The sequence below is a fragment of the Engystomops pustulosus genome, chromosome 5, assembly GCF_040894005.1.
Source record: "Engystomops pustulosus chromosome 5, aEngPut4.maternal, whole genome shotgun sequence".
In the NCBI taxonomy this organism is placed as follows: Eukaryota; Metazoa; Chordata; class Amphibia; order Anura; family Leptodactylidae; genus Engystomops; species Engystomops pustulosus.
This window is the reverse complement of record NC_092415.1, coordinates 143770892-143797200: the sequence shown is the minus strand read 5'-3', so window position 1 is coordinate 143797200 and position 26309 is coordinate 143770892. Positions and strand designations below refer to the sequence as shown.

The window sequence follows — 26309 nt, the reverse complement described above, 5'->3', positions numbered from 1 at the left end:
GGGTATTTGAACCCTAGAGGGTCTGATCACTTTCATACAACATACTGTATGGGTTTCACCTCAAACAAACTACGAAAAGGACACTGGTCCCATGAGCGATGACCAGTGGAAATCTGTTTTAGAAGCTATAGTTCCCCTTGGGGAGGCAAGTAGGTTATCTCAATTGTATATTGTTCACAGAGTTTATAGAACACCTAAACTCTTGTTTGATGTAGGGATACGGTTGGAGGCTGCTTGTTACAAATATGGTGGGAAACCAGCAGACATGGCACACATGCTGTGGTCTTGTCATGGTCTTCACGCCTTTTGGTCGAGCACTCTAGATCTTTTTGATAAGGCTTATTCAGTAATGCTACCTTGGAACGCTATGACGTGTGTATTAGGATACACGGAGGAGAGATATATATATATATATATATATAAAGATACAAAGAGGTGAGGCAGCACTCGGGAAAAGTTATGAACTCGGGTGCAATTCCCAGGACCTGAACCAAGGTCCATCAAACCATAGAACAGCAAAAAAAGGCAGCACTCCGAGATTTGTGGAAATCAGAAAAACATACTCATTTATTCACACATGTGTCAAGGCCTTGACACATGTGTGAATAAATGAGTATGTTTTTCTGATTTCCACAAATCTCGGAGTGCTGCCTTTTTTTGCTGTTCTATTCAACCAACCTTTCCCACAAAAAGAGAGTTTCTTCAGAAAGTCGAAATGAAGCTGCTTAATTAAAGGGCTATGTTCAGAAAGAGGAAATCTGCTTCTAAATTTGAGAAGCTCTGGACTATGTGGTCTGGTCTCAGCAGGTGCAGGTGTAGAATAATATTTAGGTGGTTCTCTGAGGGTGCAAATTCTTACCTTCTCCTTCCTCCCAGTGTCCTGTGGTATCACCCTGCCGTGCCGTGGTTTGCTCCACTCAGATAGCTTCACACAGTTTCCATTGGGAGTTAAGAAGTAAAGAGCATTTTCTTTGCATAAATAATGTAGACAACTGGGATATAGATATGAGCAGACCCAGTGTGCACCTGACCAATCATAGCCATGGCTAGTAGCAAGAGGCGCCCATTAGCCAGGTTGGCTGTTCGGTCTCCAATCTGGTAACATGTCTTGGCCGCATGGCAGAATCCCAAAATGCAACTACGGCCGCTTATCTCTACTGGGATTCAGTCAATGTGTTAGCAATATTTACTTAATGCCATACTAATTAAAATAAAGGTAAATGAAAACATAATCAAGCATGGAAATTTTATTTAAATTTGCAACAGAAATGTTATACAACCATATGCTCTACATGTTCAGCGGCTTCTTCCAGAAGAATAACTAATGTACTGCAAGAGGCTTTATTCCTCCTGGTCCACAGAAATTAATTTGTAGAGAAGCAGAATAATACTGTATACAAATATATCAGAGAGAGTCACCAGTGATGACAAACAAGGGAATATCTACATTTATTATAGGCTATTTTTTCATGTCCATGATTGCACTCCCAGGACCACGGTGTTTGGCACTGCAGATGTTACAGAAATAAGCAGGGGACATCTAAAAAAGAAGACACAATCAGTCAATGTTTGCTGTTATTACTCTTCATCCTATCCTAATCTATAGACATGGACAATGGCAACTAGAACATTTATTCACACCTTGTGGTTAAAACTGTAATTTAATCAGTTTTGAAGTTCAGGTGCAGTTTCTTATTTTAGAAATCTTGAACAGAACAGGTGAATCACATTTATTGAAGAGGTTTCACCATCAAAATGAAATTCAGTTATTCAGATCATGTCTTTTACCTATTAAATTTACAAAAATGCAAAAAAAAACGACATCATAACTTCATGCAAAGCAGTTTTAACTGCAATGTGTGAATGTACCCTAAGGGTTCTACACTAGTGTCCTGGTGTTCCATTTATTATTAGAGTGCGGCCACATGTGTCCTTTGTATTGGGTTTACAAACGCAATGCAAACACCCAGAGGCGGGCCTCAACCCGATCGAATGTGTGTTTCAGTTGAAATGCATGCGACCTGTAACCAGCACCCCATGTTTTGTTTAAAACGCAGTACAAACAATGTGTGGCCAAGTCTAATCTATGCCATCTCTTAGTATAGTAACTGACCTTATGTGTGATATGAGAGTTGAAACCCTACAATAACAAGTAACACCAGAGGTTGTAGGATGTCTAGCACATATCTCTGACCTGCCAGGGTCCCTCAAACCACTGTTAGGGGTGATCATCTGGCATTGTAATGCCTCCCTCAATTATTATTTGGGACACTTTGTTGCTCTAAAGCAAGGTAGGATTGTAGAACTTACCATGAGGGCTTCATGCACTTCATTACACTTTGCTTTAATAGGTAAACAGTACTGGCGACAGCAGCTCATTGCAAGGGTAAAACCAGCCATATCTATGGTTCACCCCATTCACATGGCTCAGCTAATCTGTGAGTGTATATTAAACTGGGAGGGGTGAAAACCTCCAGACTGCATCATGAGTTTCTCAGATTTACACAGATCTATTAATCCATGATACTGTATACCACTATCCACTATACCACTATCACATTTGAGGTCCAATCAGTGCAGGAGAGAACTAAATATTCTATACTAAGAAAAATAATATTCTGAAATAATACAGTGTCAAATTAAAAGAAAAAACCTACATTGTCAATGTATAATTTCTGTACTTACAAAGTTAACTAAAGAAACCCCAGTTTACTGAGAACATAAGTCCAGGTTTAATTACTGTGATCATTTTGTTTAAGCAACTCACAATTACACATCAGCCATTGCATCTATTACGCCTAGACTAGTTGTTCAGAAACAAAGGCTTCATGGAAATTGTGCAGCCATTCAATTTTCCTTTAAAATGTAATCTGCAGCAGTACGTGACTCTCCCTAGGCCTATACCAATTTCTTCCTGATATTTGTAGCAGATAATGAAGATTTCTTACTGTGTTGCCAACAGGCAGGCACTCTCTGTGGAACATGTGCCTGCAGTGGAATACCACCACGCCAAGTGGCTTCAACGAATCTGCAAAACAACAAAATCATTGCAGGCTACAGCTCTGCGCCATAACGTTTCATTGCTTTAATTAGGCAAAAAAGAAATCTAAATTAAAACAAGGCCGAACAGTTCAACGCTTTAAAGAACATTTCATCCAAATAAGAGCGTAACTTACCTTTAAAAAACCTTTGGACAGATCACTGGTATAATGTGTGATCATGAAGGGTAACATTAAGTACATAATAGTCTACATTTTAGTTTTTGGATCATATCTTTTCTCCATTACTGATTTAAGCTAAAGTTGTTTAAAAGTTACAGACCAAACTGAACTAGTTTTTTGGTTGTGTCACTCTATATTTGGAATATATATACACTATGAAAAATGAAAGTTGAAACTCTACAATAACAAGTAACACCAGAGGTTGTAGGATGTCCAGCACATATCTCTGACATATATATATATATATATTGTGTAGGTTTAACAATCTGCCTGTAGTGGGACGCCGAGGATGTGCAAGTAGAAGGGGCAGCAGAGGCTACTGGGGCGTAGAGTAGACTTTGCTCCCACTACCCGGAGAGGCTACTGCACGCCCCAGTAACCTTGCATATTAGTGAGACAAAGAGTAGCCAAGTGTAGAAAGGATTCTAGTATTAGCAAAACATAGGTTAGGGTTTATAAGGTCTCTGGGAGCCTACCATCAGGTCTACCGTAATAGGTACCTTAATAGGTAGATCTTTAATGTATTAAGGAAAATTGCGTCTCTGATGTCATTCTCTACCAACAGCATCATCCTCTCTCAATAACACCCACAAACCTACTCAGCAGGCTGATTGACAAATGTTCATTAAAAAAATAAGTTTATAATCTTTCACTGAACTCCGCAAAAACATTTGTAGAATGGAACATATTACTGTATACATTTTAACTTTAATCTATTAACACAATCTTAAAACCTGTATGGAGAGAGCTCTGGGCTGGGGCCCCCTCCATACAAAGCTGATATCTGCTGTTTTACAAAAAAAACTGTGATTATGAGTGCTAAAGGGAACCTGTCATCAAGAACAGGCACAATAAACCTTACACAATCCCCCGCTGTGCCATTGTTGAAAAGTGCAGTGCAGGTGTTTCAGCTTAAATCTGCCTCTTCCCACCTGTAAAATGGTTTACCAATCTTTTTCTGCCTTTGTCTATGCTGGCTCCAGTGCCGCCCATTGTAAAACCGGTGTCTGAAATGGTGAGATCTACAATTTCCCCACACAGTGCTCACTGTTAAATTCACAGCATTCTGGTAAGAACAGGAAGTAGACAGGGAGAGGACTTCCTGTTTGCTCAGGCTGAGATATGAAGAGACACTGAGCAATCAAAAAAAGAAGGGTGGTTTACTGGCAGCCTGGAAAAAACTCTGACTCTTCTATTCAGCAATTGACTCTTTCTGATATGCAAATGAGTAGACAAAACAGCTGTTATTAAGGTACAGTCCATCAGTGGCAGACAATATTAGGTGATATGGGGAGGACTTTTAACCCTTTACCAGCAGGCATTACTGGTGTGAGGGGTAAAATTATGGTGACAGGTCTTTAAGTTATGTGATGAAACTCCTGCCTGTCATTTAGCCATAATGATAATACACTGTCATAGGGTGAATTATAATGACCACATCAGTCTACTGAACCATCCCAATCTCTTAATCAGGGTATAAATGTATACTTACTTTCTCACCACACTACATAAATGATGGCTAATAAAGAGTAGAATTTCACCCCATCCTCAGTTTTAAAATTTTTTGGAATTATTTGTCAATCTAGTATAGCGCCATTTTGTAGATCCCTTCGGCTGTCACTGTATATTTGTGTTTTTTTCCCCATTACCACTACAGGCAGTCCCCGGGTTACGTACAAGATAGGGTCTGGAGGTTTGTTCTTAAGTTGAATTTGTATGTAAGTCGAAATTGTATATTTTATAATTGAAATTCTCGACAATTTTTTTTTTTGCCTCAGTGACAATTGGAGTTTCAAAATTTTTTGCTGTAATGGGGCCAAGGATTATCAATAAAGCTTCATTACAGACACCTTACAGCTGATCATTGCAGTCTGGGACTATAGTAAAGCATTCAGAGAGCTTCACCAGAGGTCACAGTGGGCAGAGGGGTCTGTCTGTAACTATGGGTTGTCTGTAAGTCGGGTGTCCTTAAGTAGGGGACCGCCTGTACACCTCCACTCCATGTTTTAAAAGAGCTTATGTCAATGTAATGGCCTTGGCATTTGATGATTTGAGTCTTGATATGCAAGGATTGAGGCTTGATAGCTTATGTTACAAGCAGCTTCTGTTAGAGATAGAGACGTACAAGATCCCACTGAAATATTAGAGTCCCATTGCAGAGTCGAATTACAGATTTAAATTACAATATAAAGATATTGGATAGTACCTGTTGGAAGTATCGGGGACAAGCAAACTTCACAAACATTGTCCTCTGCAAAATAAAAGAATGCATGTCAAAAATAGATTTATTTACCATGCCAAGGAAGTATATTTGCTGGGCTGGAAAGCAAGTACATATAGGGGGTAATATAGCTTCAGGCAAGCTCCTTGTGACAGTTCTGTGTCTTTGGAGCTTCGCTTCCCTCAGATTCATTAAAGTGGCTTTGGCCCTTGATAAATCTGTTGGTAGTGTCTTATGCTATGGGTATTTTTTGCAACAGTCGCATAAAAAGTTGCAGAAAATCATGAAAAGTTGCAGCATGTAAACCAAGGAGGGGTCTGGAGTCAATTGGCCCCAAAACATGCGCTTTAAAGGAAAGTCACAATGCATGAATTCACTTCTATTGGCAATGCAAGTTTAATGAATTTGGTGAAAGCAATGTTTAATTGGTGGAAAGTTGCAAAGCAGCAATTGCACCAAAACTTCACAAAAAGAATGCCACACATTGAAAAGAAAATGAATCACTCCCATAGAGTCTAAATAATAACTGGCTTTATAGTTTATTTTCATACTTTTTACTGTATAGTATAAATTAACTTTTTCAACAAAGGGATAAAGTCTTTAAACACAGACAGAGGCTTGGTGGACAGGTACACATTTCCCCTAATTGTTTGTAATGCTAACAAGATTTCAGTGATAACTCATGTGGCAGCAGAGCTTCATGTAACATATTTACTGGTCTCCAACATTAGACGAGAAGAGTAAAGAGCAAAGAGGGAATCTTCTAAAATAATACAACGTCACTGCAAACATACCGTCAACCAGCAGAGCCCGTGACTGTGTTCTGTGCATTTTCTTCAACAATGCCATAGAGTCTGATACCAAGATCTTCTTACAACCTTCTCTAAGCAGAATCTGAAACATAAAATGTAATAAATCCCAGGGATTCACTCCATCCCTATCGTATCCTATGAATAAATTCATTTAGTGAAATATCCCCGACCCACTCACTGATTATTTTCCACCTTTTATTTTCCCCTACTGCCTAGAAACACAGGTAGGAATGGAACAGAAGAAGGTCTTCCTTGTTGTCACAGGGAGTATTAATGACCCTTCTCTGAATCAGTTTCCATGGGTATAGGGTTGTGAGATACACACATGTCATAGATGGCTGTAATATGCCTCCTGAGTCATTGAACTCAATCTACAAAGACATCTGAATGTAGAGGGTAAGGATCCCTGGGAGCAGTGTACTTGAGCATAATAATATTTACTGAATTTCTGACAGCCAGAACTTTCCTGGCATTGGGATAAGAAGCTGTGTAAGGTGTCATACTTTGGTGGGACTAGCTGAGTTTCATTGGTACCATTTTGGGACCTGTATGGCTTTTTAATTATTTTATATTCAAATTTTTGTGAGTAGTGAAAAACAGGGATTCAGACATTCTGACAATTTTTACAACGTTAACTGCATGGGATAATTTTTTAAAATCTTTTGATAGATCGGGCACCATATCCAAATGCAATGCAAGTGTATTGTGGGAGTACAGGGAATCTACCACCTCCACTAAACGTTATAATATGCTGGAGGCATGTTGTAGAGACATGCACTGTGATTTTAAACATACTTCTATCATTTCTGTTCATTCTGCCAGTTCCCAGGAAGGACTACTAGTTCTCCGGGTGCTCAGTGCGACCTAAGTGCCTTATTAGCATACAGATTAACCCCTTTTTGAAATCACAGTGAATTTATCTACAGATTGCTGCAGATTGTAATGTTTAGGGCGGTGTTGGCTTCACTTTGAATGTCAAGTGTATTTGAAGTAACGTCAGAATTTAAAGATTTTAATATGGTTGCAACAGAAAAAAATAGAAACTTTTGTAAATGTATTCCATAAAATGTACAATTGGTATAGTAGCAAGATATTGGAGACATGCCCTGGCTATTTTGTTGTATACATAGCAAATTCAGATGTTAAAATAAATCATAAGGAAGACACTATTGTGATCTATTACAACCTCAATACTTTATCAAAAGCTTAACTAGTAATTTATCTGTACAGAATGAATGACAAAGAACACAAATTTACATAACCCATAAGAAAATCCATAAACTACATCTGTATAAAAGAGCAATAAAATAAAAGACTTCAGAGGATGTTCATTAACATGCAGACGCGCCAATCAGCGCCGTCACCTCTGATGAATAACCCTGTGTCGCTGTTTTAATTAAAGATGAATTATCAAAACAAAACCACTGGGGAGGAAATCACATAGTAATATGGAGCTGAAAACCGTATCCTCAGAGCAAACCTAATGGCATCTACTTCATAATACATTAACATTAGGCTTTCAATTTTCTTTTGGCCAATAAAAGTATTTGCTCAAGTATCAAGTCATCTGACAATATAATCTATAGATTTGCACACATATTGTGAGATTCCAAAATAAGGGTACACCTTTCTGGAATGTACTATGGGAGCCGCGGAAATTGATGAACACAGCATTCTTATCTACAATTTACTGTCTATGAGGGTGTCCGAGATAGCTGAGCGCTTTACTCAACAATTTCTGATGCTCCCATAGTTTTCAATGGCAGGATACATGCTCCACCTGACACTATTTAATTAGTGAACAGAGCCACATTCCCTTTAAGGTTGAAGACACATAGTGATTTTGTTGTTTTGTCTATTTTTTCATACAAATTTTGTTGCACTTTTTTAAAACCAAATCTTTATTTAATAGAAATGGGAATAGACTGCTAGCTTTGGCTCAAAAGTCTACACAAAATAACCCTAAATCCTCAAGTATGTCTCTAGCCTAAAGATGATCTCCAAATACTGATATTCATCCTCTAAATGGTGGAGGAGCCAGGAGACCACCACACACATGGAACGCTAAGCCACAACCCCCAGAAATAGATGCTCCCAAAGATCCACCTTAATGTGGGGATTTATCATAACTTGTAAACCAGTTTTCTTATGTACAAGTCTTTCAATAGTCGCAATTACATTACATCCCCTCCACGCTAAGTGGGGGTGAAGGAGGCTATCCCTAGCTGCAGAGTGGGCAGCGCAGGGCGTACCTGCTCCTTGTACCTAGCCACAGCCTGTGCCCTGAATATGCACATGTTATAGCACAACTGCCACCCAGCGGATAAATTGGTGGACCAGAGCCTCTAGATATATGGCAAGAGGGGCAGAATCTACATCATGAGCTGGGTCGAAATAAATCTCCCCCTACTGTGCTCATCTGTCACATGAGACGGTGGTCATTTATTTTTTTTCTTGACTAAGACAATAGCAATTCTACTTTGTTATTATCTGCTCGATTCCTGTATGGTATCTGAAATATAATAACTGTATTGCTTGTGGAGACTTTAAAAAAATAAAAGTAAAGCTGCTAAATATCAACGGGGGAAACCATTATTATTGTTCAAAGGAGAACATAAACTTCCACACTGGTGAATGTTTGCTACGGTCAAACACACAAAGCTCCACATACAGTCTTAGAACTCACCTGGAGGTTGTAGTCTTGCAGGATTTTAACAAGCGAGTCCCGTAAATTAGGAATCTCCATTCCCTCTTTAATCCGGTGAATCAGAAGAATTGGATCAACATGGGTCCCAATGTTATTCAGCAATCCAGTTATAAATGCTGTTTTACGGAAAAAAAAAACCTTTATTGCTTCCATGTTTTGTGATGAATACTTACGGTATCACTGAAATATCCAGACTTTTTAAAAACACAGTTGTAACGGTTGTTTGGTGAGGAAAGAAATATAGCATAGTTTTTAGGTGAACTTCTTTTAGATGTCATCACCTGGGTATTCGCAGTTAATTGAATGAATACACTAAATGTGTATGTATATAGAAATATAATCAATTACATATACATGTAATAAGCTCAATATGTAATGTTATTAGCTTGTTATTGGTACAACAATATACTCAAGTATAAGCTGACCTGAATATAAGCCAAGGCCCCTAAATTTGACACAAAAAACTGGGAAAACCTATTGACTAGAGCAATGGTGGCAAACCTATGGCACGGGTGCCAGAGGTGGCACTCAGAGTGCTCTCTGTGGGCACTTAAGTTCAGCACAGAGTTCACCAGACAGGACTCAAAGAATCTAACTGCAGTTCCACACAAGTCAAGATTTACTAATCTCAGTGCTATTTTAACCCTTTAATCGCCAAGAAGCAGCCTGGGACTGAAGTGATAGTCCGGATTTGCCCTTCTGCTTTCAATTTTATCAGTGTCCTTAGGAGGCTGGCATGTTAGGAGAAGAGTTCAACAAATAAATAAATTACTGCTTATATTGGCACTTTGTGATAAATGCGTGGGTTTTGGTTGTAGTGTTGGCACTCTGTCTCAAAAAGGTTCGCCATCACTGGACTAGAGGATGGGAAATGCATTGGTCACAGCCAGTATATAGCTACTCAGTCCCTTTCCCCTAGCCCCTGGAGTCGGCCAGCCCCCTGCCCCTGGAGTCGACCAGCCCCCTGCCTAAAACAAATAAAGTCAAAACTCACCTTTCCGCCTGACATTGGAGTGTGTGCCGCTGCCTGACCAAAGAACAGAGAATGTGCGGGTGGAGCCGAAAAAGTAGTTTTAACTATTTTTTTTCTTGACTCCAGTATAAGCGGAGTTCGAGTTTTTCAGCACATTTTTGTGCTGAAAAACTTGGCTTATACTCGAGTATATACAGTATGTAGAAACCTTGATAGTATAACTATAAAGAAACCTTGGACTTTTATCTTTTAGGATTTCTATTTATGCAGGGCTACAATTCTTTAACATTGTAAAAAATTACAATAACCTAAAGTGGCTGCTGTCCATTCTAGTCACTGATATACAAAATGCTACTAAATACACATTTACCAAATCCATTGTAATGATAATAGCTCCGTATCGTCCTGTCCTGGCAACTGTTTTATAGTGACTACGTAATGTAAGCAGATTTACTAATATGACTGTGTTCTGGTAAACATATTTGGGTAGACAATAGTCATAGCTGCCTCCGAGGTTTATCGCTTCCTTGAATTATTAAAGCAATAATATAATTTCAGCCACACAGTACTTTGGCTAAATAACAAGAAAGGACTAACAGCATGAATCTCTCCGACATATATTACACAGACAACTCCTACACACTTGCATAAATAGTCCAAGAGATTTTAACTGTATTGTGGAAAAGAAGAATTACCAATACTGACTGCCGTAACAGCTTGCCCCCGTCTACGAGAAGAAATTTACTTTAGCAAAGCCTCATTGCCCAGAACTGTGGGCTGAACCACAGCAGCAGGAAAGTCACTACATGAGAATCATTTTGTAAAATAATGCTTTGAGGCATAGAAAGACTGTGGCTGAAACCCCATTATATGTCCCATTGTTCCAGTGGTCTCTCAGATTGGTTTCCCTCTATGATAGAGACCTCGAAAGAAATGTAAACCAATAGGACCAATAGGCATGGAGTACTGTGTTCTTTGTGGGGTCTCCCTTTATTTCTTGGACCTTGTATATTGGTATGTTTCTTAGTATATCTAGTGAATTTGTTCCTATACAATTTTTCTGTGATACTTAGGGACTGTTAGCCCTTGTTTTGTGATATACAACTGCATCTTGTTGTATATGCAATGTTTTGACATATCTGATGTATTTATCCAGTACGTATTGGATCCCCTGTATGGCAGATGAGTTTTATCTTGGACCATGACCAAAACCTTTTTAACCCCTACGCGCACCAGGACATACTGTTACGACCTGGTGCTGCGGGGCGTGTATGGAGATAGCTCATGGGATGAGCACTCGCCATACACGGCAGGTGTCAGCTGTATAACGCAGCTGACACCTGCCTGTCAGTGCTGGCAACAGTTAGCCTGTTAAGTGCAATAGGCGATCGTTGACCCCCGTGCCGTCATCAGAGGGTGGAGATCAGTTGCTATGCCATGGCAGCCTACAGTCTCACAGAGACTTGTAAGCCTGTATAGTGATCTCCAAAAGCTAGCCGATGGCTGGCTATTGGAGGTCATTAGTAAAATTGCTATTTACCGCAATATAGGTACCTACAGCAATAGGTTTGTCAGAAATTGGCCTAATAAACCACTTCCAATATGTTGTCAAGCAGCTTAAAGATAAAGTTTCTTTACTATCCTGTGGTTAGGGGCCAACTTGAATTTGTGGGAAAACCCCTTTAACAGCTTCTAGACAATGTTTCTTTCATGACCCAGCGTGCTGACATCAACCAGAGAATTAACTTTGAAGTAAGTGATGTAACGTTTGTATAAAGTCAAGGAGGCAGAGAATTTAACACAGAAGTCAAGCTTTCCCCGGCTCAGAACAACTCCTTCACTGTAATTGGTAGCCCTGCATCCAGATACATTACTAACCCTATCTCCTGAAGTCCATGCATGTTCTCGATCAGGCTTCGGAGCTGAGGAGAGCTTTACTTCAGTGTTGAACTCTCCGCCTCCCTGACTTTATGCAAACAATTTACATCGCACTTTAAAGCTGATTATCTGGACGATGCCACCCTGCTAGACCATGAAAGAAGCATGACTAGTAAGCTGTTCAGATGCTTGATAACATACTGATAATAGCTTATTATGCCAATTTCTGATGACAGGTTCACTTTAAAGTGGGAAGCAGTGAGGAGTAAAGAAAAATGCCAACATGTAAATTTACAATATTTCATAAGAAATATACATAATACATTACATAACATGGTTTACAGATACTTCAAGAGTAGTGAATTGCAATTGTGCTCATTACTGTCATGAAGCTGATGCTTGGAATTTAATAGAATAAAGTAGAAACTATCCTGACAGAACGGCCTGTATTTCTCACTGTGAATGATGACAATGCAGTACTTCACACTGGTATCTAAAAGAAAGCTGGTTATGCTGCAGATTAGGTATTCAGATCTTGGCAGACTCAGACTATGGCCAGGGAAGAGAAATGCCCTTGAATGTCCCTATGCTCTTACGTGGTTTGTCAATAGAGTATAGAATAAGGTCCTCCCACAGCTCTGCATCATCCTGCTCCTTTGCAAACTCAATGGCTTTGTCTACATCCTTAAGCTCCTCCATGATCATCTGCAAGGCTCTCCGACTGTTACCCATCCTACCTGGGGAACACAAAGAAAAAATGTATTTACTGTCAAATCATAAAAATGCAATACTGAGAAAATGTTTATGTTTTACCCTTGACTACTGTCATTGCAAGTGTCTTCATTATTTTTATTAATACTTTCCTATAGTGATCTTTATTTCACTTCTTGGTTCAATCATATGTATTTGTCAAAAGCACGTAAAGAAGTTTCAGTGTCAAAAAACAAAACAAAAACAAAAAAGCCCCCAAAATGTTACACAAAAATGTATTTATTTCTCAGTCTACAATGTAATTTTTACAGAATGGATTGGGTTTTCTGAGTATCTGATATTGACAGAACATAAGGAAATAAAGTTAGGGCAAATCTGGTCAAGAACCATGAATATACAAAATTTTTTTCTGTTATGTTTTAAGATAGTTTGTTGAGTGAAACCTCTGACTCTTCCATGCAAAGCAATGTAAAATATTTGTGTATACGGTATAACATAGCTATACAACTGAAAACTATTTCAAAAGTAGATTGTAAGAAAGCTGCAGTACACTGAAATCTTTGGGGAAAATATTTGCATTGGGACATAGCTTCTTGTGTTTGTGTCATGCAAAGTGTCAAAGGTCAAAAAGCCAACAGAAAGGTTCGCTCTAAATGTGAAGACTGAGCAGTAGTGAAATGCAGTTATCTCATTTTTATCCAAAGAAATGCATATCATTGCTTACAAACATATAAAATAGGAACACAAGAGTATGAAACACAATGAAGTGATGTACTTACTTAACAGAAATACAGTCTCTTCCACAAAATTTCTTTGATGACAAATCTCAAGAGCCTGTAATTGGTAGGAAAAAACAGACAATCAATCAATTTGTACAAGTATTATACAAGCTAAATTACTTCATAGCATAAAACAGCAAAGTATATGTGAGTACTCCAGGAACTGATACATCTCAGCCTACATAATTCGGAAGCACTTTTTACATGTGATAGAAAGCCAAAATAAAGTGTATGGTCCTTACATGACCAAATATAGCCTATGGTTGTAATGGTCATTATAGACCAGCTTGATTCAGACCAAGATGTCCAAGTAATTTATTGTCATTTTTTAAAATAGTTTTAAAGGACTTTCATACAGTTGTATAATAGACCATCAGTAATACTGAAATGCAGCCTATTCGAACCTGAGGACAGCCCTGGTGGCTGTCATTGGGCCCTCGTGGGATGGCTAGACATCACCTAGTGATTATCCTGTGAGATGGCAGTAGAGACAAGTACATTACTTCCTCTGCAATGTAGCTCGATTATACGCATGGCCTTCAAAGACTCAACCACCGCCCCTTCTCCTACCTGGCTCCCCTGAATAATACTGGCAGAGAGTAAGAAGTTTGGGAAAGGATCATTCAACCAAGGAGTCATATAAAAACCAATCTGACTGAATCAAAACATGTACTGGATTATGGGTATGCACATTAGAATGTATTGAGATCTAAATACTGACCCATTAAATGTATATATACATACTGTATTATTGTATTGGGTGCAGTCATTATATCCACAATGTATATGTCCATGGTATTGTTTGTGCATCCCATATATGAAATTGGATATATAAGTAGTTGGGAAGAGAGTAGAGTAGACTACTACTCACGTAATAAGTGTACTTATCAGTGGGTGCAGACAGCCTGATGATCCAGGATCACTGACTTAATTGTATGAATCCAAAAAAAGGTGACAGCAGTGTGAAAAAAGAATGTTGCATATGGTTGGTGAGTATAAGAACACATTCTTTTTTCCCACTGAATTTCTGGAGTGCTGTTGCCTTCTTCATAGGAGTTGTGAATAAGTACTATCAGTCAGAAAAGCAGTTTCCTTGTGTAGAGGACAGTACTTTGTTTATGACCTAAGTACGGAAGTAGAAGTACATAAGTATAAGTTACCCTGTTATATTTTCTTGGAAGCGGGTCACATGATTTGGGCAGCAGGACTCCTGAGGACTTCTTGGGTGTCATGTATACCTCTGATCTCGGCTGCACCCAGTCAGTTTCAACAGCATATGTATAATATTGGTATTTTAGGGTCTTATTGTCCCTTTGTTCAAATCTAACCCAGGTTGTAATGCATTTTATGATACAATCATTATTGTACTAATTATTATTTGCTTTCGTTTTGGAATAAATAGATATAAATAGAAAAACATAAAAACATGAAACTTTGCAATATATGACACAAGCCCATAGTTTGCCTTTCCCATGTTGTAAGCTCTCAATTTACTGTATGTTCTGTAACCTCTGCATGAAAAAAGATTGATTAAATACATTGTAAATGTTATTAAAAGCTGGAGGGGAGTTGTATTCCTTCATATGCTTCAAGAGGGCATGAAGAAGGGGGTTTACATTCACCACAATTCAGCCAATGTATTAGTGTACCACAGCAGGGGTAGTAATACGATTGATCAGGGCATACAGCAAAGCCTTGCACATCACATTTCTGTTTGGTTGGTGAGTCCATAGAAACATTGACTTTGCTATTGTACGTTCTAAGCATGCTGAAGAATGAAAATGGCTTAATATACTTAGCTGAAATGACAATGATTGGTTGCGACAACTATTTCTATTTCAATTTTCAAAAGGCTTTTAGGCTTTTTTCCAAGTGGCCAATTTAGTAATTTGTTCTAGGTACTTAATCAGAGAAAAAGCTAGCTATACATTGCAGCCAAGGACTTTCATTAGGCTGTGTGAAGTTTCAAGAGCAAACAGTTGCTTTACTGTACATAGTTTCATAGTTTCTACGGTTGAAAAAAGACACTTGTCCATCAAGTTCAACCAAGGAAGGGAAGGGATTGGATGAGGAAGGGATTTAGGGGAAACAATTCTATATAACATAACCATCAATGTTATTTAGGTGTAAAAAGGCATCTAGACCCTTCTTGAAGCTCTCTGCTGTCCCTGCTGTGACCAGCGCCTGAGGCAGGCTATTCCACAGATTGACAGTTCTCATAGTAAAAAAGCCCTGTCGCCTCCGGTGATTAAACCTTGATTTCTCCAAACGGAGACAGTGCCCCCTCGTCTTTTGATTTGATCTAATCTGAAACAACTTACCACCATATTTTTTGTATGGACCATTCATATATTTAAATAAATTAATCATGTCCCCTCGTAGTCGTCTCTTTTCCAGACTAAATAAATCTAGTTGTTTTAATCTTTCCTCATAACTGAGACCCTCCATACCCCTTATCATTTTTGTGGCTCTACGTTGAACCCTCTCCAGCTCCAGGGCATCCTTTTTATGGACCGGTGCCCAGAACTGGACAGCATATTCCAAGTGTGGCCGAATCAGTGCCTTGTATAGTGGTAATATTACATCCCTATCACGAGAGTCCATACCACTTTTGATACATGACAAGATCCTACTGGCTTTAGAGGCAGCTGATTGACATTGCATGCTGTTATTCAATTTATGATCTACTAGTACCCCCAGGTCCTTCTCAACAAGGGACTCTCCCAGATTTACTCCCCCAAGGACATATTTTGCCTTTGGATTATTGGCCCCCAGGTGCATAACCTTACATTTATCCACATTAAACCTCATTTGCCAAGTGGATGACCAAACATTCAGTTTGTCCAAGTCACCCTGCAGCCTATGAACATCCTCCATAGACTGTATTACACTACACAGTTTGGTGTCATCTGCAAAAATAGACACAGTGCTATTAATTCCTACCTCTATATCATTAATAAATATATTAAATAGTAGTGGGCCAAGCACAGAACCCTGGGGTACACCACTCATAACTGGTGACCATTCCGAGTAGGAATCATTGACCACAACTCTCTGGATACGATCCTTCAGCCAGTTTTCAATCCAATTGCAAATGATTTCTGCCAAACCAATAGCCCTAATTTTACCCATCAGGCGTCTATGAGGGACAGTGTCAAATGCCTTTGCAAAGTCCAAGAACACAATATCCACAGCTGCTCCTCCATCCAGGCATCTGCTCACCTCTTCATAAAAGCAGATAAGGTTAGTTTGACAACTTCTATTCTTAGTAAACCCATGCTGGCTGTCACTTATTATACTATTTGATGTCACATACTCCAGTATGTAGTCTTTTACTAACCCTTCCAATACTTTCCCCACAATGGAAGTTAAGCTTACAGGCCTGTAATTGCCAGGCGAAGTTCTAGAGCCCTTTTTATATATTGGCACCACATTTGCCTTGCGCCAGTCACTTGGCACCACACCAGACATTACAGAATCCCTGAAGATTTTAGCCAGCGGTACAGCAATAACAGAACTGAGTTCTTTAAGAACTCTGGGGTGTAACCCATCCGGTCCAGGAGCTTTGTACACATTGATTTTATTGAGCTTAGATTGGATAATGTCTACATTTAGCCAGCCTAGTATATCACAGGATCCATGACCCGCACTGGCACCACCCAAGTCAGAAGTTCTCTCTTCTATTGTATAAACGGAGCTAAAAAACCTATTAAGTATCTCCGCCTTCTCCTGGTCTCCAGTCACCGATGCCCCATTTTCAGAATAAAGGGGTCCAACCTGTTGTGACCCATTTTTTTTTTCATTGATATACCTAAAAAATTTCTTGGGATTTGTTTTGCTATCTTTAGCTACCTGTCTTTCATTTTGTATTTTGGCTGATTTGATTTCTTTTTTACAGATTTTGGTAAGTTTTTTGTAAGTATTGAAAGCCTCAGGTGACCCGTCAGATTTATATTTTTTAAATGCCCTCTTTTTCTCATTAATTGCCCTTTTAACTGTAGCTGTAAGCCACGCGGGGTGTAATCTAGCCCGTCTATACTTGTTACCTATTGGAATAAATTTAGAAGTATAAAAACCCAGGATAGATTTGAATTTCTCCCATTTAACATTAGTATCACCATGTGACAGTATCTGATCCCAGTCTATATCCTGTATTGCAGCCCTGAATTTTTGGAAATTAGCCCTCTTAAAATTCAAAGTTTTCGATTTTCCCACCTGTTTCTGCTTTTTAAAGTTTAAGAGGAAAATAATTATATTATGATCGCTGTTCCCAAGGGGTTCCCTGATACTGACATTTTGGACAATCTCCTCATTGTTAGAAATCACAAGGTCCAACAATGCGTCACCTCTTGTGGGATCTTCTACAAGCTGCAACATAAAATTATCCTGCAAAAAGTTGATAAAATGTCTCCCCTTCATAGATGAAGACGAGCCCTGACCCCAATTTATATTTGGAAAGTTAAAGTCTCCCATTATCACTACGGTCCCCTCCTGTGCAGCCCGCTCCATCTGTTTATATAGGTGCCCCTCTATTTCCTCAGAGATGTTAGGGGGTCTATAAATTACACCAAAAATAATTTTCTCAAAGCTCTCTTGGCTTTGAATTTCAACCCACAAAGTTTCAGCCTCCTCACACTCTTCTGAGACCACTGGCTCATTCACAATCGCTTTTAAGTCTCTTCTGACATACAGACATACACCACCTCCCCTCCTATTTGCCCTGTCTTTCCGAAAAAGTGTAAAACCTTGAATATTAACAACCCAATCATGCGATGCATCAAGCCATGTCTCTACTACACCAACAACATCTAACTGTTCCTCTAATATCAGAGCCTCAAGCTCGCCCATTTTGCCTGTGATACTTCTGGCATTTGTGAACATACAATTTAATTTTCCACAGTTATTTATCTGATTTAAAATACTTTTACTGGCACATATATCTTCACCACTGTTCTGCAACTTGTGGATCTCCTTATCCACTGCCTTAGGCCCCCATACACAGCCCACATCACCACCCACCAACATAACCTGACCCCTCTCTGACCTGTCTACCCCTTCAGTGTCTTCCTTTTCCTCCTCCCCCGAGCCTAGTTTAAATACTCCGCCACCCCTGCTAGGATCTTCTCCCCCAGCACAGCAGCCCCCCTTCCACTTAGGTGCAAGTTATCTGCAGAAAACAGCTTGTACCCCAGTGAAAAGTCAGCCCAATGCTCTAGGAACCCAAATCCCTCTGCTCTACACCAGGATCTGAGCCATGCATTTAACTCCCTGAGCTCCCGCTGTCTGCTCTGTGTAGCGCATGGCACAGGTAGGATTCCGGAGAATACTACCTTGGAGGTCCTTTCCTTAAGCTTTGAACCTAGTTCTTTAAAATTATTCTTCAGGCTCCTCCACCTACCATCTATTCTGTCATTGGTACCAACATGGACCACGACAGCTGGGTCATCCCCAGCCCCTCCCAGTAATTTATCCACCCTTTCCACCACATGCCGAACCCTGGCACCAGGGAGACAGCAAACCATTCGGTTGAGGCGGTCTTGGCGACAAATTATTCTATCCGTCTTCCTGATTATAGAGTCCCCTACAACCACTAGCTGCCTTGGCTTACCTGCACTCCCATCCACCCTACTACTAGCTGGTCTGCTCCCCCGGCTGTGAGGGAGAGCAGGATCCGCTAGGGCTGCCATTTCTGACACTGACGTCCTTACATCATTGCACAATTTTGCAATTTTGCTTGGATGTTCAGAGTCAGAGTTGGCCTTCCTTTTCTTTGACCCCTTCCTACCCCCTCTAGTTACAGTAACCCAGCTACCCACCTGGCCCTGCTGGCTTTCCTCTCCACCCTCCACTTCTACCCCGCTTATTGCTTGCTCAGTGAGCAGCATACTCCTCTCAAGATTGTCAATTGCTCGCAGCCGTGCAATATCTTCCTCCAGATCTCTAACACGAGCTTCCAGTAGAAAAATATGGGAACATCTGTCACAGCGGTATTCACCCTCGAACTCTTGTTCCAGCAGTGTATACATGCGGCAGAGTGTGCACTGGAGCATACCACCAATCTTGCTAGCCATATCCTAGTAACAAAACAGTGATAAGTATATAAATCAAGAGATATAAAATGTAGGTTACTTACAGTTCTGCGGACTTCTCTTTTTCAAACTCCGCTTTTTTCAACTCACTTAAGTTCACTAGCCACTTGAAATCACAAGCCAAAACTGAGCGAGCTCAAAAGTGAGTTACTAGACCTTAACTTATCAGGTGTGAACACTAATCCCTCCTCCCAATTAGCAGACCAGGCAAAGAAAGGAAAAAAAAATCTATTTAAATTGTGACACTAAGAAAAGTGCTATTACCTATATACTCAGTCCACAATCACCCAAACAACAGATTCACTCTTAACACACACAAAACTCCGCTTTTTTCAACTCACTTAAGTTCACTAGCCACTTGAAATCACAAGCCAAAACTGAGCGAGCTCTGAGTTACATCTTGATACTGAAGCTGCCTGGAAGCCTTCTTCATCTAGTAGGACAACATGAATGTTACAGTGAAAGTATCTTAAAAATAATAATGAGCGCTATGAGCCAACTGCTTCACCCCAAGTGTGAGAGGGAGCGTTATCGTAAGTCATTTCTCCCCGAACAAGGCCCAAACAGAAGTAACCCGCGCCCCCCACCTAACCAGTCCCAGTAAGTCCCATCCACAGACTGAATACCAAACTGCTGATGATTGCTTGTCGTCTTTTTTTTTTGTTTGTCTTTTTATCCTTTTTTTATTTTTGTTCATTTATCCCTAATACTGTTGTTCTGACATTGTTTGTACTGTACTCTCTCTGCTGCCGTAACGCTGTGAATTTCCCCACTGTTGGACTAATAGGGGATTATCTTACCTTACCTTACATAATAAAAACGAGTCATACAGTATGAGCTATGAGCTAAGCCTATGCATGGATATGCATCTGTGGTTCACGTCCTTTAAAACTCAACCACAAACTATAGGTAGATACCACCTGCAGCATGGAAATAGGCGCTGCTATCGCTAAAGAACTTTAGTCTCTTTTTACATTCCTATAGGATAATAGTTCCTCTACAGAAAAATAAATATTCTGGAGTCGGATAATACTACGCCAGGTCCAGTTTTTTCTAAATTACACAGGCCGTCACCCCCCTCTCTACTCCCACATTACATGGCGGTGGTGTAGTTGCTGCTGTCATCACAAATTCTCTCACTGCACAAGAATTTGCGATAATCTCACTGCTTCTATGCCAGAGAAGTGATGTAAAAGCAGTGATAAATCTCCCCCTACATGTCTGCTTCCTTAGCCACTAGGACAAACCTGTCCTCAGAACATACATTTTCACCTATTGACAGGTTAACCCTTTCAGGAACAAGTTTTTTTGTTGTTTCTCTTTCCACAAACCATTACTTTTTGATTTATTAACTTACAAAGCTATAAGAGTGCTTGTAATATGCAGGACAATTTTTATTTTTCTAATGGCACCAATTTACTTGAACCCTTGGGTGTCTGATCCCTTCAATACAGTTGCAGGATATTGTAAGTACAGGCAGTCCCTGGGTTACATACAAGGCAGTTTTTCTAGGTTTGGTCTTAAGCTGAATTTGTATGTAAGTTGGAAAAGGTATGTTCGATAATTGTTACTTCAGACAAAAATTTTTTAGTTACAATTTTAAAAGTTTTGTGCTGTCATGTGATCAAGAATTATCAATAAAGCTTCATCATAGATGACTTACAGCTGATCACTGCAGCCTGGGACTAAAGAAAAGCGATATTCACCTGAAGTCATAGTGGGCAAAGAGGTCTATCTGTAACTAGGTTGTAGATATACTATTTCTATATAACAGTCTGTATCAGACAGACTGTAATATAGAATAGCTAATGACAGCTATGGGAGCATTAAACTGCCATTTAAAGATAGTGACAACCTGCAGCATACCTGTTAAGTGCCACGATCGGTACCAGCAGATATAAATTTATACAAGTTTTACTGGCTCCCTCTAGCAAATTGTATCAAGTCACAGGGGTGTCTGTTACAAGCAGGGGCACACCGACCATGAGGCAAGTTGAGAAACACACCTCAGGCAACAGCACCACCTGGTGGATGAGGGGGGCGGCATCATGCAGGTCACTCACCGCGGCTCAGCCTCTTTATTTGTGACTGCCCCGACAGCTCCAACCCCGGTATTAAAAAGGCTATGGCCAAGGCGAAGGTGAAAATGTGAGGTCCTGATGACATGTTCTCTTAAAGGGAGAACATAGCAGGCTCCTAAGAGCCTTATTTGTATATTAATATGTATATTAATAATAAACAGTACATATACAATTATTGTATTCATGTTCTTCTGATTTTTGCTGGTACAACAGTTCAACGGAAGTGGCACAGGGCCACGAACAAGCAATTGCAACTCAGTGGACATAACAAGTCTGAAAAAATAAACTTATGTCACCCGCAGAACAGTTGGGCTTACCTTTTCTAATGGGCAATGAGTGCTGTCTCGAAGAAAAGGTAAAAGATTTGGTCGATCATATTCTGCATACAAGCTGATTTGTTTTTCATGGTATTTTTGACCTTTATGATGATCTCTCTTGAAAAGTTTGTGAAGATACTAGATAAAGAAAAGGAATACAAATAAGAATACACTGTGCAAAATCCAAATAAAAATCTTTAGAAACTGATCAACTTCTTGATAAACCACCAAAAACAAATTTACCACAAAAAATACATGGTCTAGGTTTTTTTCTTCAATTTTAAAGGCAGTGCATTGAAAGCTCTGAGTAGTACAGATGCGGCTTGGCTGTCACTAGACCTCACAACAGGATGATGCTGCTAAGCATATCTTAATGTCCACAAAGGCTTGGTTTCAGAAGCCCCTGCCAGATCGTCTGACAGTCTCTAAAAATCTACCATCAAAATCCATCATGATAAACCAGGGACACCTACTCATAGATTCAGGCACTGTGACTCTGGTAATCTTCTTATATTTTTATCCCTGCCTTTCTTCTAAAATAAAAATTATGATAAAGAGCCTGAGGGGCTCTGTGGGGTGTTCCCAGAGCCCTTCAGTGACTTTTTTTACTTGCTGAGCAGAGCAGGCCTCCCCTCCCTTTGCAATTTCTGATTATGCTATATTACACAGGCAGAGGGAGGGAACAGGGGGAGGGTGAGATATGTCCTTCTCATTGTAACAATGAGTAAAATACATCACTGATGGGCTCTGTAAACAATTCCCAGAGTGTTTATTAGCATAATTTTGAAAGTTGTTTTTAGAAGAAAAGAAGCCATGCATATGAAATATAAGAAAATTAACACATTAATCTTACCAGCTACTGTATAATCCATTTTGATGGGACAGGTAAAAAGAACAGGGGTTTCCCAATTTATCTTCAAATATCCATAATCTTCAAATATCCATAATCATTGGTAGTTGATCAATGGGGATATGACATGTGGCACCACAGCTGATTAGCTGTTATATACTCTTTGGAATGTCAACAGTTCAACCCAGGAAGAGGTACAGCACTGCCTCACAACCACTAAGATAGGGGCCAGATGGCATACACCCCCGGGTTCTACATGAACTATCTATTGTTATAGACAGTATCTACTATCTACTGTTTAACATTTGAAGATCCCCTGAGGACTGGTTATGTTCCACAGGACTGAAGCAAATGTGGCACCAGTATACAAAAAAGGATCAAAAAGCGATCCTTGAAACTACAGACCTGTGAGTCTAACTTCTCTTGTGGGGAAAATATTTGAGGGGTTTGTTAAAAATGCTATCCTGGAGTATCTCACTGTACATAACCTTATAACCCAGCGTCAGCATGTGTTTATGAGGGATCAGTCCTGTGAGACTTATCTGATCTGCTTCAATGAGGAGGTAAGTTCCAGACTGGATCTGGAACTGCTGCAGGAGGATATTATGGCGGACTGTGTACATTTTTTAAGAGAGGCCTGGATGATTTTCTAGAGAGCCAAAATATCACGGGCTATGGGGAAAAAACATTTGCTTAATTCTTCAAGTTTAGACTTTATGGACTTTTTGGTCTTTTTTCCAGCCTTATATACTAATGATACAGTTGGATACTGTGTGAATTAACCATCTAACAGAAGCAGCTCTCATTTAAGTGAACTGCTGAGGCACTATGGATGGTGCTGTCTGCTTCCAGCTCCAACAGTTGTATAGCGACGACAGTGGTACCACTGCAATGAGCTGATAAAGGGCAAATGTCTCACAAATCAACTACCTATAACACATGAACAGGTCATTAGTAGTGTTGAGGTCCAGAAAACCACTTTATGGGAGGTTGTACCTAGTGATATCATTATCCCCTATGCACAGGATAGGGAATTACAATCTGATTCGTGGGGATCCGACTGCTGGAGCTCCTACTGATCAGGACAATGGACTCACTAACTAAATGAAGCAGCGGGTTGACCATGCACCCAGCTCCTTCATTCAATACTGTGAGAGTGTTGGAAACAGTGCTCTGATATCTCCGTCTGCATATGAGAGTGCTGGAGATAAGTTGTGGAGCACCTCAATAAAACTATGACGCTCCCATAGTATTCAACCTGCTTATTGAGAAGGTGACCCCCGTACATAGCATTAATGATATAACTGTCCACTACTAAAAAAAAATACTTTGAAAAATGTATTTCATATTAAACTTGTACATAGCACATTGAATATGAAGTGATAATTTTCCTTTACCAATAGAATCGTTATCTGACTGTACCCATAGGGTTTCCTGGCAACCACAGAAATAGAGATTTGATAATTATTGTCATGGCTACAATTGCAGGTTTTATGTACAGTTACATAATTGTTCCACTCACTCCCCTTTTACTCACTGGAATCTAGTAATTTTAGTAAATATTCCCCACAGTAATAAAAATATGAAATAAGGAAGCCATGCAGAACTGTATAAAAATTAAAACCACATTTGATAAACTGGTGCTTAAAATATAAACAGGCAGTGTACAGCGCTACCATAGAAACATTATAAAATAGGCAGAGTTTCCAGAGACTAATAAAGAAACATGGGGATATAAGACAGGTCAGAAACAGGAGTTTTTCTATGGATTCAGTTTATGAGAAGTGTATACAGGAAGTGTATACCACTGTACGCAGTGATTATATGAGTTTTAAAGGAAATCTACCATCAAAATTAAGCATGATAGACCAGGGACACTACAAATGTGATTGTAGTAATCTTATATTTATAATCTATCACCTCCTTCCTTCTAAAATAAACTTCTAAAATTATTCTCATGAGCCAGAAGGACTGTGGGGGTGTTACCTGAGCTCTTGTAGCTTAACGGGCTGTTACACTGTGCAGGTGCAGGAGATGTTATACTTAAGAAGAATGTTCATGTGATCTTTTTCTCCCTGCCCTTCTTCCTGCTTTTAGCAGTTTGTGTAAATCACCTTTCTGTCCCGTACGCTATGGACAGGTGATAGATAAGAAGTGCATAAAGTTTCTGCCCGAACAAAAAGAGAAGGGGCTGTTCCTCTTTGGGACATTGTTTGGGCAATATGCTGGGAAGCTGCTGCCTACCTGCACACAATGGAGCAGCTTCAGTAAAAGTCCTTATTTATTTAGCCACATAACCCCTGCACTAAAAAGTGCCTGAGGAGGGGTAGGCGATCGCTAAGAGCACCACCTTTGCTCTGCCTGTGGGTGGGTGCAAGATGGATGATTGCTGCACCCACTGCTCAGCCCTGCTCAGTCCCTTGCTGCCAGCTCCACCCCTCCCTTTATGTGTCTGCAGCTTTGTATAGCGTAGGCAGAGTTGGCCACCCTATTCCAGGTACAAGAGACCAGCCACCAGCATATGCTTCTTACCAGGAGAAACAGCAGGGAAGTGAGTGTGTGTTGTCAGGTGTTTCGAGGGAAGGTGGATGTGTCCGTTGTTAGTGGGTGAGGGAGTGTGTGTTGTCAGTGGGGGAGGGGAAGCTTGTATGTTGTCAATGGGGGAGGGGTGTGTGTAGTGTCAGAAGAAAGTGGGGAGTTTGTGCGTTGTCAGTGGAGGAAGGGGTTACAAACTGCATCTTTTTGTCACTTTTCTTAAAGGGAATTATAAATATATACTTGTATATGGCTGTGGGGGGGGGGGGGGGGATAACCTAATAAACAACGATACAGCATTGATAGTCACTGATGCATACTGTAGCAAGCGGGAGACTATTACCTCCAGCCTCTTTATATACAAACGGCTGCTAGTGGTGACAGCAGCATTTTATTATTTTCTTCCCGCCAGTATTAACCCCCAACAATATATTTTTAAAAAATTATAGCCGGGACAACATCTTAAAGTTCACTTCTGAAGAGCTCTGTTATCTGTTGTTTGAGGTCTGTATATCAGTTTCTGGTTGTGCCCCTGCTAAATGAAGTATAATAGTAAGTTTACATCTGCACTATTACTTTCTAAAATAAAAAAAAGGCTTCAAAGGTTTAGTTATTCGTTAATATTTTTTATTAATTTTTATATATTCATCTATAATATTTTGCTTAGTTAATGTTTTTCTGCCATTTATTGTCTTTTACAGACTTTCTTTTTCCTGTAATGCCCAAGCAAAACATTCTAGTTCTAGAATATAAAAAAAAAAAAAAAAAAAAAAAAAAAAAAGAGAAGAGCGGTCTTTGTAGGAAATGTAACTTTCTGTTTTCCTACATCTGGGTACCTAACGTCCCCAATGATAGTTACTTCACCATAGTTTTTTTTTTTTTTTCAAGTTCGAACTTGATTCAATCTTCCTGGAAATTATAATATAACTACCTCTAAATCTATCAAACCCCCCTCCATCAATGTTTTTTAACAATTTTTTCCTCGCCCATCCTCTTTCCGTAAACTTTGGAAAAAATAACAGAAATATCTATTCACAACTTTAAAAGAGTCATCCAAAACAAAACTGGAAAGATTCAGACTCACTTCAGTCCCTGAAAAATGTCAGATAAAATCAGCAAACAAATAGATTGACTT

General features: G+C 39.6%; 1 protein-coding gene across 2 annotated transcripts in view; it reads right to left on the bottom strand.

Annotated features, from left to right (window-relative positions):
- Window positions 1-1232: 1232 nt before the first annotated feature.
- VPS41 (VPS41 subunit of HOPS complex) overlaps window positions 1233-26309 on the bottom strand; it is a 175242-nt gene continuing 150165 nt past the window's right edge. For both annotated transcript variants that reach the window (XM_072153283.1, XM_072153282.1), the window contains 8 exons: window positions 21790-21927; window positions 13303-13357; window positions 12409-12549; window positions 8941-9077; window positions 6237-6336; window positions 5428-5472; window positions 2949-3028; window positions 1233-1540 (listed from right to left, as the gene is read on the bottom strand). In XM_072153283.1, coding sequence (XP_072009384.1) covers window positions 1460-1540; window positions 2949-3028; window positions 5428-5472; window positions 6237-6336; window positions 8941-9077; window positions 12409-12549; window positions 13303-13357; window positions 21790-21927 — 777 coding nt within the window. In that variant the 3' untranslated portion in view covers window positions 1233-1459. The remainder of the gene's footprint in view (window positions 1541-2948; window positions 3029-5427; window positions 5473-6236; window positions 6337-8940; window positions 9078-12408; window positions 12550-13302; window positions 13358-21789; window positions 21928-26309) is intronic.